The sequence below is a fragment of the Mobula birostris genome, chromosome 5, assembly GCF_030028105.1.
Source record: "Mobula birostris isolate sMobBir1 chromosome 5, sMobBir1.hap1, whole genome shotgun sequence".
NCBI classification, from domain to species: Eukaryota; Metazoa; Chordata; class Chondrichthyes; order Myliobatiformes; family Myliobatidae; genus Mobula; species Mobula birostris.
Genome location: NC_092374.1, coordinates 5,633,523 through 5,646,137, shown reverse-complemented (window position 1 = coordinate 5,646,137; position 12,615 = coordinate 5,633,523). Strand labels below are relative to the sequence as shown.

The 12,615-nt window shown below is 46.9% G+C and overlaps 1 protein-coding gene across 1 annotated transcript in view; it reads right to left on the bottom strand.

Annotated features, from left to right (window-relative positions):
- The window catches only part of LOC140197472 (FYN-binding protein 1-like), a 235,315-nt gene that overhangs the window by 48,100 nt on the left and 174,600 nt on the right, over positions 1-12,615 (bottom strand). Inside the window, exon 7 of the mRNA XM_072257432.1 lies at positions 2,474-2,588. Coding sequence (XP_072113533.1) covers positions 2,474-2,588 — 115 coding nt within the window. The remainder of the gene's footprint in view (positions 1-2,473; positions 2,589-12,615) is intronic.

Sequence of the window (12,615 nt, the reverse complement as noted above, 5' to 3'; positions counted from 1 at the left end):
ACCAAAATGTCTAGGATGTCTGGGATGGACTAACGATCAGGGTGGTGACCTGATTAATGTGTTGGTAATCGCTATGTGAGTGGCCACCATCGGATTTTGGGACCATGTGGAAGGGCGAAGGCCAGGGCCTAGTTGACCGGCGTACAACGCAAGGCTTTCCCCACTCGCAAACTCAGCCTTCGTGGTTGCCAGCTTTTCTGGGTCCAGTCTACACACGCAGGCATGGACTGGCGTGGCGGGCCAGTTGTGGCAATGTGGTTCTCGATGCCATGTTTTGTGACGGTGGTGGAGAATGTGAGCTTGGTGAGGTTTGGGAGTTCACCCAGCGGTCGAGTAAACTCACATCTGGCAGTGTATGCACTGGACAGAGTCGTTGAGGGGAATTTACTGGGGGATCAGGGTAACAACCCAAAGTCCTTGACATCCACAAGCCGGCAGTTCCTAAGATCGACTAACACTCCTGGACCACACAGGAAATCTGCACCAAGCAGAGGTCCAGGCACTTTAGTCAGGACAAAGTCCCGTGTGTAACGTCGCCCACGGAAGCAGAGCGTTGGCCACCGTGTCCCGTAAATCTGGATCCCGCTGGCATTGGCGGTCTCCAGCGAGGTTTTGTCACTCTTTGCCTTCTCATCAATAGGCGATTCTGGCAGCACATTCACTTGAGCACCCGTATCACACAGGAAGCGTCGCCCTGATAGGGTGTCCGTAACGGACAGTAGACAACCCTGGCAGCTGGAACCCACCGTGTTCACAGACATCTGATGGCCCAATACGTTGGCACTGTCACAGCTATGAGGCGGTTGGCATTTCCTAGTCTTTGTACTGAAGTGAGTGTGGTAAAAACACAGACCCGGCATTGTCTGTTCCACAGCTTTAGCTAGTAGTCTGTTCTGCGTGTTTAAGCCTCACTGACTGGGCTTATTAAGGCAGGGAGAAGAGGAGGAATGAGACACCGCTGTCTGGCTGAGTGTAGACTCAGCAAGCTCCCTGTAGTCCTTCACGGGTGCATTAGTGAGGGCTATGTGAACTCGATCAGGCATTTGCTGCATGAAGAGTTCTTTAAAAATAAAACCAGGATGGTGATTTCCCAGGAGAGACAGCGTGTGGTGCATCTGCTCTGACAGCTTAGCATCGCCGAAGCCGGGCAAGTGTGCTCAGACTCTGGTAGTGTAAAAGGTGAGTTTTCAGTGATCAGTATTTATCGTGTTCAAGCAGACTCACCATTCTTGCAGCCGTGGAGTTGCTGAGCGATGCTACCACAATGTAAAATTCGGTGTTGTCGGTGGAGATTTCTCACAGAATAAATTGGGCCTCTCCTTGTACAAACTGAGTGACGGCATTTTGCTCCCAAAACTCCAGCAGTTTCAAGGCCACTGCGTTGGCCGACATGTTCAGTAACTCCGGAATTGGCCTAGAGCATCGGGATCACCAGTGTAGGTTTTCACAAATAAAATGATGTGAGGTGTTTTATGTTTAAGAACAAAACTTACAACTCATTTACTGAACTCCAAAAAATTCAGCACAAAGTGCAGTTAAAGTCCTTTATGTAATTATGTCATCACGTCAGACCAGCCTCTTAAAGAACCCCAACTCAGTGTTGGTGGTTGTGGATTCTGTACATTTCCACCAATTACAATAGCCTACACACCTTGTCCAAGGGTGAGCTGTAGGCTTTCAGAGGGAAGGAGCACATTACACCTTCCTTGGTAGAGATGTAACTCCAGCCCACCACCCAACATAGCCCTGTATACCTCGCCTATCCATAGACTTATCGAGATGGCTTCTAAATGTTGCTAATGTGCCTACCTCAACTACTATTTCCAACAGCTCACTCCAGATACAAAACACCCTTCTAAATCTTTCACTTCTGATCTTAAGCCTGTGCCCCCTTGTTCTCATCACCCCCTCTCTGGGAAAAAGGACTACATCTATGCCCCTCACGATCTTATTGACCTCTATCAGGTCTGATGTTCCAGGGAATACAATCCCAGCCTTGGCAATGTCTCCACAGGTCCTCTCCCAAAGTCAAAAGAGAAAAAAATGTGCAGTTGTGACAAAGACCAATGGGTACAGGATGAAGGGAGATCTGGCACAAACATAATGGACCAAATGGCCTTTTGTGTTGTACTGTATTTCGGTACTTGTTAGACCAACATAGAGATTTATTTTGTTTATTTTTTTTAAGAGATGTAGCACGGCAACAGGTCTTTCTGGCTCAACGAGCCCACACTGCCCAATTCCTCCCATTAACCTATTAACCTCTACGTCTTTGGCCTGTGGGAGGAAACCGTCACACTCAAAGGAAACGCACACAGTCACAGGGAAAACATACATTCTCCGTGCGGGCAGCAGTGGGAATTGAACCCAGGTCACTGTCACCATTCCACCCCATGGACAGCCCATTTCCTGAGAAACAACGTTTGTTGTGAACTGATCGGAAGGGATGATAGATCGGAGCCACGTTCATTACCTTGAATTTCTTCCTCATCTCCTGCTCCCTCTTTTTCTCCCTCTGCTCCTGCTCTTGTTTTCTCTTTTCCTCCTTCTCTCGTTTCTTCTCTTGCTCTTTCAGCTCCTTTCGAGACCTTTCACACAGAGAAGATCAACATCACGTGACAGATCAAATTAATCGAATCTGTTCCTGAAACCGGTGGTGTGGGACATTGGGCTGACGTGGTGCTCCTGTCTGAAGGGAGCTGCGAGACAATGGCGTGGCCGGGCGATGGGGATCTTTGATGATGGGTTTTGCCTTTGTGAGGCAGCAGCACCTGTAGATACGACCGATGGTGGGGAGGGTTGTGACTATGATGTACTGGACAGAGTCTCTCCACCAGCAACTCACAGAGCTGCCACTCACTGGATGGGTTTTGTTTTTTCACACCGTTCTCTGTAAACTCTAGAGACTGTTGTGTGTGAAAATCCCAGGAGATCAGCAGATTCTGAGATAATCAATCCACCCATTCTGGCGCCAGCAACCATGCCATGGTCAAAATCACTTAGATCACATTTCTTCCCCATTCTGGTGTTTGGCCCAAACAACTGAATCTCTTGACCATGTCTGCATGCTTTTACGCACTGAGTTGCTGCCACATGATTGGCTGTTTAGATATTTGCATTAATGAGCAGGTGTACAGGTGTGTCTAATAAAGTGACTTTGGTAATAATTCACTTTGAACTTTGAGCATGTTGTTCACTAAACCTCAGTGACGATAATAAACCGATTTACCACTTCCAATTCCAAAATGATGGTCAAAACAACCGTCTACTCTTTCCCCTGGCTTCTCTTCTGATTTCCCTTGGTTCCCCTCCGTCCATTTTAATAATGCGCTGGGGTCTGGATTTAGCGGGAAGAGGGCGTCACTGGCAGTGCACGTTCCAGCAGACGGAGTGGGACGTTCCTGTTGTGACTGCAGGACTCTGTTGGGCACCGGTAATGCAGAATACTGAGAGTTTGATTCACCGGCTCATCGACAAGATCGACGGCGAGGGAGCTGCAAGGCCCCTGTTGTGGTGTGGACCAGGCCCTCATTCAGGCCTCCGGGGTCACCTGCCGTGGTCAGTGGCGAAAGAGACGCTGGAGCTGGCTGTCTGCCTCTGGATTCTCTATTGGTGGGGAGCTGGCCCCTCCTGGTGGTGCTGCCCTCCAGTGTTTGCTCCTGGAAGGACAATCTGGATTATTTTCACTTGTGGCTGCACTGCATGATATGAGGAACTGCTGTGGCCTTTTCCTGCAGAAATGTGGCTTCAGGACGACATCCATGCACCATTGATCTAAAGGCCATGACATTCAGGGATTGGGCTACATTATTACTTTTTAGATATTTTTTCTAACTATATGTTGGATGATTGGGAAGCTTTTAAAATCCAACGAAAGGTAACTAAAAATGCTATAAGGGAAAAGAGGAAATATGAGGGCAAACTAGCTGATAATGTAAAGCAGAATACCAGAAGTTTTTTCATTTATATAAAGAGTAAAGCGGGTGAGAGTTGATACTGGACCACTGGAAAATGATGCTGGTGAAGTCATAATAGGGAACAAAGAAATGTCAGATGAACTGAATGGGTACTTTGCATCAGTCTTTACTGTGGAAGACACTAGCAGTGTGCCAGAGGTCTGTGAGTGTCAGGGGGTAGTTTGTAAAACACAGAAATAGGAATCTACAGCACATTACAGGCCCTTTGGCCAACAATACTGTGCCTACCATGTCATCTACTCTAGAAACTGCCCAGAATTTCCCTACTGCATAGTCCTCCATTTTTCTAAGCTCCATGTACCTATTTAAGAGTCTCTTAAAAGACCCTATTGTATCCAGCTCTACCACCTTCACTGGCAGCCCATTCCACGCACCCACCATCCTCTCTGTGAATAACTTACCCCTGACATCTCCTCTGTACCTACTTCCTACTTCCAAGCACCTTAAATCAGCCCTGGGAAAAAGCCTCTGGCTACCCACATGATCAACGTTCCTCATGATCTTATACACCTCTACCACGTCACCTCTCATCCTCCGTCGTTCCAAGGAGAAAAGGCCAAGTACACTCAACCTATTCTCATGAGGTACGCCCTCCAATCCAGACAACATCCTTGTAAATCTCCTCTGCACTCTCTCTATAGTATCCAAATCCTTCCTGTAGTGAGGTGACCAGAACTGAACACAGTACACCAAGTGGGGTCTGACCAAGGTCTTATATAGCTGTAACATTACCTCACGGCTCTTGAACTCAGTCGCTGGGTTGATGAATGCCTTCTTAACAACACTGTTAACTTGCGCAGCAGCTTTGAGTGTCCCATCGGCACAGACCCCAAGATCCCTCTGATCCTCCACACTGCCAAGAGTCTTGCCATTAATACTATATTCTGCCATCATATTTGGCCTACCAAAATGAACCACTTCACACTTATCTGGGTTGAACTCCATCTGCCACTTCTCAGCCCAGTTTTGCAACATGTTGATGTCCTGCTGTAACCTCCTCAACCCTCCAGACTATCCACAACACCTCCAATCTTTGTGTCATCAGCAAACTTACCAACCCATCCCTCCACTTCCTCATCCAGGTCATTTATAAAAATCACAAAGAGTAGGGTCCCAGAACAGATCCCTGAGGCACACCACAAGTCACCGACATCCATGCAGAATATGACCCATCTACAACCACTCTTTGCCTTCTGTGGGCAAGCCAGTTCTGGATCCACAAAGCAATGTCCCCTTGGATCCCATACCTCATTCCTATCTGAAGGAGCCTTGCACGGGGAACCTTATTGAATGCCCAACTGAAATCCATGTACACTACATCCACTGCTCCACCTTCATCAGTGTGTTTTGTTGCATCCTCAAAGAATTCAATCAGGCTCGTAAGGCACAACCTGCCCTTGACAAAGCCATGCTGACTATTCCTAATCAGCATGTCTCTCCACATGCTCATAAATCCTGCCTCTCAGGATCTTTTCCCAACAACTTGCCCACCACTGATGCAAGACCCACTGGTTTATAATTTCCTGGGCTATCTCTACTTCCTTTCTTGAACAAGGAAACAACGTTTGCAACTTTCCAATCGTCTGGTACTTCTCTCATCCCTACTGATGATGCAAAGATCATCGCCAGAGGCTCAGCGATCTCCTTCCTTGCTTCCCACAATAGCCTGGGGTACATCCCATCCGGTCCCGGCGACTTATCAGACTTAATACCTTTCAACAGCTCCAGCACATCCTCTTTCTTAATGTCTATACACTCAAGTGTTTCAGTCCGCTGTAAGTCATGACCACAATTACCAAGGTCCTTTTCAAGGACTTAGGAGCCCTCTGGCGAGACTCCCAGAAGGTTAATTTACAGGTTGAGTCTGTGGTAAAGAAGGCAAATGCAATGTTGGCATTTATTTCAAGGGGAATAGAATATAAAAGCAAGGAAACAATGTTGGGGCTTTATAAGACACTAGTTGGCGGCACTTAGAGTATTGTTGCCAGTTTTGGGCCCCATATCTCAGAAAGGATGTCTTGTCATTGGAGAGAGTCCAGAGGAGGTACAGGAGCAATGAAGGGGTTAACATATGAGGAGTGTTTGGCAGCTTTGGGCCTGTACTCACTGGAATTTAGAAAAATGTTGGGGGAATCCCAATGAAACCTACTGAGAGTTGAAAGGACTAGATAGAGTGGACGTGGAGAGGATGTTTCCTCTGGTGGGGTTATCCAGAACTAGAGGGCACAGCCTCAAAATTGAGGACCTTTTAGAACAGAGGTAAGGAGGAATTTTTTTAGCCAGAGAGTAGTGAATCTGTGGAATGCTCTGCCACAGACTGCGGTGGAGGCCAAGTCCATAGGCATATTTAAGGCAGAAGTTGATAGTTTCCTGATCGGTCAGGGCATCAAAGGATATGGCGAGAAGGCAAGTGTATAGGGTTGTATGGGATCCGGAATCAGCCATGATGGAATGGGGGAGCAGACTCGATGGGCCAAATGGCCTAAATCTGCTCCCACATCTTATGTTTTTGTGCTATCATAGTTATACGTACGATACATACTACGCGCTGCGCCTGACTGTTGGCACTGTGTCTTACACCCTGGCCCGAGAGGGACGCTGTTTTGTTTGGCTGTAGTCATGAGTATGGTTGAATGACAATTAAATATGACAGCCACCTTCAATGTTTCCGAAGTTAGTCTGGCCCGTGAGCTCCATCCCACACTAGTGCCTCGAAATGAGTCAATTTCTCATCAACTCACACTGTGTTACAGTCAGAGTTGCAAAATAGCTGCAACTGTGCTTTCGTTTTTAAAAGAGGTTCTGTGTTTACTGTGACAAGTTATACAGAACAGAAACAGGCCCTTTGGCCCAACTCGTCGATGCCGACCCAAAATAATTGATTGCATAAGTGTTCACCCCCTTTAATGTGACATTCCAAATCATCACTGGTGCAACCAATTGGTTTCAGAAGTCACATATTTAGACAAATGGAGATCACCTGTGTGCAGTCAAGGTGTTTCAATTGACTGTGGTAAAAATACAAGTTGTAGCTGGAAGTTCCAACTGCTGGTGAGTCAGTACCTTGGCAAAAACTACAATGTGAAGACAAAGGAACATTCCAAGTGTTGGCTGCTCGAGGAACTCAGCCTCAGAGCTGATGACCTGGAATCTGAGCCTCAAACACTGCGGCACATCGGGGAGGGGGAGAGTTACCTGGATTCTCTGTTTCAGGAGGTGGTCACACCCATTAGATTAGCTGCCTCAAATTCGATCTGTGGCCAGGGACAAGAGGGTGTGACTGCGAGTGGGATCCAAGAGACAGTGCTGGAGGAGCTTCAGCCCTCGAACTAGTCCAACAGGTCTGAGATTCTTGCTCCCTGTGTGGATGACAGTGAGGGCTGTAGGAAGGATGAGCACCCTAACTGTGGCACCGTAGTTCAGGGAGCCACTCAAAAGGATGGAAAGAAGAGAAGTGTGGTGGTAATTGGGGATAGTATAGTCAGGGGAATAGGCAAAGTTCTCTGTCGTGTGGATAGAGCATCCAGAAGGGTGTGTTGCCTGCCTGGTTTCAGGGTTCAGGACATCTTATCTGGCCTGAAGAGGAATTTGCTGTGGGAGGGGAAAGATCCATTTGATGTGGTCCATGTGCGCACCAATGACATGGGTAGAATGAGGAAAGAGGTTCTGCCGAGGGAATTTGAGCAGCCAGGGACTAAATTAAAAAGCAGAACCAGAAAGCCAGTAATCTCTGGATCACCTCCTGAGCCACATGCAAATTGGCATAGGGTCAAGAAGATTAGAGAGTTAAATGTGAAGCTCCAGGGTTGGGGTGGGAGAAGTGGGTTTGAATTCATGGGAAATTGGCTCCAGGATTGGGGAAGGAGGGAGCTGTACCAATGGGACGGGCTCCACCTGAACAGTGATAGGACCTGGATCCTGGCGAATCGCATAACGGGCTGTGGACAGGGCTTTAAACTAAATAGTAGTGGGTGGGGAGGTCAACAGATTGGAGAAGGAAGTACGGATAAAGTAAAAGAGAAAAGTGTAGATAAAGGTAAAGAAAAAGCAAAAGATGAGAAAGGGAAATGTAAGAGTGGAGTAAAGAAAAGTCAAGTGCAAAAGGGAATTGAATTGACTTTATTACTTACAATCTTCACATACATGAGGAGTACAACTCTTTGCATTACATCTGTCTAAATGTGCAATCAGTAATTTATAATAAATAGAACAGTCAATGTAACATAGAAATATACTCAAATCAGCGTGAGTTCATCAGTCTCATGGCCTGGTTGGAAGAAGCTGTCCCGGAACCTGTTGGTCCTGGCTTTTATGCTGCGGTACCACTTCCCAGATGGTAGCAGCTAGAACAGTTTGTGGTTGGGCGACTTAGGCCTCCAATGATCCTTCCGGCCTATTTTCACACCTGTCCTTGTAAATGTCCTGAATCATGGGAAGTTCACATCTACAGATGCGCTGGGCTGTCCGCACCACTCTCTGCAGAGTCCTGCGATTGAGGGAAGTACAGTTCCCATACCAGGCAGTGATGCAGCCAGTCAGGATGCTCTCAATTGTGCCCCTGTAGAAAGTTCTTAGAATTTGGGGGCCCATACCAAATTTCCTCAACCGTCTGAGGTGAAAGAGGCGCTGTTGTGCTTTTCTCACCACACAGCTGGTGTGTACAGACCACGTGAGATACTCGGTGTTGTGGATGCCCTTGAACTTAAAGCTGTTCACTCTCTCAGCCCCAGATCCATTGATGTCAATAGGAGTCAGCCTGTCTTCATTCCTCCTGTAATCCACAACCAGCTCCTTTGTCTTTGTGACATTGAGGGAGAGGTTGTATTCTTGACTCCACTGTATCAGAGAGTTGGCTTCTTCCGTATAGGCCACCTCGTTATTGTTTGAGATTAGGCCAGTCAGTGTAGTGTCGTCAGCAAATTTAATTAGCAGATTGGAGCTGTGGGTGGCGATACAGTCATGGGTATACAGAGAGTAAAGGAGGGGACTTAGTTCACAGCCCTGAGGGGCACCTGTGTTGAGAGTCAGAGGGGCAGAGGTGAGGAAGCCCACTCTTACCACCTGCTGGTGATCTGACGGGAAGTCCATGATCCAGCTGCACAAGGCAGGGTGAAGGCTGAGATCTCTGAGCTTCTTGTTGAGCCTGGATGAAACTATGGTGTTGAATGCTGAATTGTAGACCAAGAACAGCATTCTCACATAAGCATCCTTCTTCTCCAGATGTGTAAGGACGGTACGTAGAGCTGTGGCTATTGTGTCATCTGTCGACTGGTTGTGTTGGTAGGTGAATTGTAGGGGATCCAGTGTGGGTGGTAGCAAGCTGCAGATGTAGTCCTTGACCAGCCTCTCAAAGCATTTGCTTATTATTGAGGTGAGTGTGACAGGACGCCAGTTGTTCAGACATGTTACCTTAGTCTTTTTTGGCACAGGGACAATGGTGGATGTTTTGAAGCAGGAGGACACTCTACTCTGGAGGAGGGAGAGATTAAAAATGTCTGTAAACACACCTGCCAGTTGTGCTGCGCACATCCTGAGTACCCGCCCTGGGATGTCGTCCAGTCCCGCAGCCTTGTGACTGTCCACTCGTTGGAAACATCTGCATACCTCAGCCTCAGAGATGACCAGGTTGCAAGTTGTAGCGGTGGCTTTCCTCGGAGGGTCAGAGTTAGCAACATCGAACCGAGTGTAAAAGCAATTGAGCTCATCTGGGAGAGAGGCTGCAATGTTGGCAGCACCACAACGTTTGGCTTTGTAGTCTGCGATGATATGCAGTCCTCGCCACAAGTCCCGTGTGCTATTCATTGTAAATCTTGACCCAAACTTGTCCCTGTATCGTTGTTTCGCAGCCTTGATTGCTTTGTGCAGAGCATGGCTGCTTTTCTTGGGCTCCTACTGATTGCTGGCAGTGTAAGCTCTATGTCACGTGGTCAGTGCTGCTCGCAAAGACTATTGATCCAGGGTTTCTGGTTCGGGAAGACCCTGACCGACTTCTGGGGGACAGCATCATCGATGAACTTCCGGATGAAGCACGTGACTCCATCCGTGAACTTGGAGACATCCTCAACATGGAAGACATTTCAGTCGATGCTATCGAAGCAGTCTTGCAGCATGGAGACCGATTGGTCGGACCAACAGTGGACGGTTTTAACTACGGCTGCCTGTTTCAGCTTCTGCCTGTAAGTCGGCAAAAGCAGGATCGAAGAGTGGTCTGATTTTCCAAAAGCTGGGCAAAGGAGAGCTTTGAAAGCATTGCAGAAGGGAGTGTAGCAGTGGTCAAGTGTTTTATCTCCATGAGTGCTCACCTGGATGTGCTGACAAAACTTCGGAGAGACTTTAGTCAGCGACGTTCGATTAAAGTCACCGGCGATGATGAAGGCAGCCTCTGGGTGTGCAGTCTCCAGCGTGTTGATGGTCTTGTACAGTTCCTTGAGAGCCAGGTCAGTACCAGCCTGCAGTGGAATGTACGCTACTGTGATGGTAACAGCCGTGAACTCCCAAGGCAGCCAGAAGGGTCTGCACAACAGCACCAGGTATTCCAGATCAGGGGAACAAAAGGATTTGAGGGCATGCACATTCTGGGGGTCGCACCAAGCATTGTGGACCATAAAGCACACCCCTCCTCCTTTACTCTTCCCAGTGAGGTTCCTCAACCTGTCTGCCCAGAACAGGGAGAACCCAGAGGGCTCGATGGAATGATCCGGTATCTCCGCCATCAGCCAAGTCTCCACAAAGCACAAAACATTGCACTCCTTTGTTTCCCACTGATAGGAGATTCTGGCTCTCAGTTCACAAAGCTTGTTGTCCGGGGACTGAACGTTAGCCAGGAGTATGCTAGGGAGCGGTGGCCGATTAGCACGAGAAAAAAGATTACAGGATTTTAAAAGTACAATGAGTGTAAGGGCACTTTATCTGAATGCCCGTAGAATTTGAACTTGTGGCACAAATCAGTACAAAGGGGTATGCTTTAGTGGCCATTACTGAGACAAGGTTGCAGGGTGGAGAGGATTGGGAATTGAATACCCAAGGATATCAGGTAATACAGAAGGATAGGCAGGAAGATAAGGGTGGTGGGGTAACGCTCTTAATTAAAGATGAGAGCAGGGTGATAGTGAGAGACGATACAAGATCTAAGGAGCAGAATGTTGAATCCATCTGGGTAGAGGTTAGGAATAGTAAAGGTGAAAAAAAATTCACTGGTGGGAGTTGTCTAGTGGCCACCAAATAATAACATTACAGAGGCACAGGCAATAAGCAGAGAAATATCTGAGGCATGTAAGAATAGAACAACAGTTATCGTGGGGCACTTTAACTTGCACATAGATGGGGTGAATCAAGTTGGTTGAGGCAGTCTTGAGGAAGATTTCATAGAATGCATCCATGACGGCTTTCTTGAACAGCATGTTACTGAACCTACAAGGGAACATGCTGTCTTAGATATGGTCCTGTGCAATGAGACAGGTAAAATTATTGATCTTGTAGTTCAGGATCCTCTTGGAAAGAATGACACAGTATGACTGAGTCTCTCATACAAATGGAGGGTGCGATAGTTTGATTGCTTAAACAATGGAGACTACAATGGAATGAGGGAGGATTTGGCTAGTTTAGACTAGGAACTCAGGCTATATGGTGGGACAGTTAAGGAACAGTGGAAGACTTTCAAAGAGATTTTTCATGGTGCTCAACAAAAGTATATTCCAGTTAAAAGCAAAGACAGTAATGGTGGGGAGAGCCAGCCTTGGATAACTAAGGAAATAAGAAGAAGGTGTTAAACTAAAAGCTCATGCATACAGAGTCGCCAAGAGTAGTGGTAAACTGGAAGATTGGGAAAACTTTAAAAAGCAACAAAGTACCACTAAGCAAGCAATAAAGAAAGGGAAGCTAGATTATGAAAATAAACTAGCACAAAATATAAAAACGGATAGTAAAAGTTTTTATCATTATATAAAGCGGAAAAGAGTGGCTAAAGTGAATGTTAGTTCCTTGGAGGACAAGAAGGAGGAATTGATATTGGGTAATGAGGAAGTGGCCGAGGCTTTGAATGACTATTTTGTGTCAGTCTTCATGGTGGAGGCCACGTCTAACATGCCAAAGAGAGATGTTATGGATAGGATGGGAGGTGAGGACCTCAATACAATAGTGCTGAAAGAAATGACAGAAGTTACATCAGAGGCTTTGGTGATAACTTACTAAAATTCTCTGGACTCTGGGCAGGTCCTGGCAGATTGGGAGAGGGCGAATGTTATACCACTGTTCAAAAGAGGATGTAGGCAAAAGGCAGGTAACTATAGGCCAGTTAGTTTAACATCCATAGTTGGGAAAATGCTTGAAGCTATCATTAAAGAAGAAATAGTGAGGCATCTGGAAAGAAATGGATCCATCAGGCAGTCACAGCATGGATTCAGCAAAGGCAGATCCTGTTTGACAAACTTACTGGAGTTCTTTGAGGATGTAGTGTGGTGAATAGAGGGGAACAGATGGACGTTATTTACTTGGATTTCCAGAAGGCATTCGATAAGATGCCTCATTAAAGACATCCATATGATAAGGATGCACAGAATCGGGGGTGAATTAGCATGGATAGAGGATTGGTTAGCTGATAGAAAGCAGAGAGTTGGGATACATGGGTGTTACTCTGGTT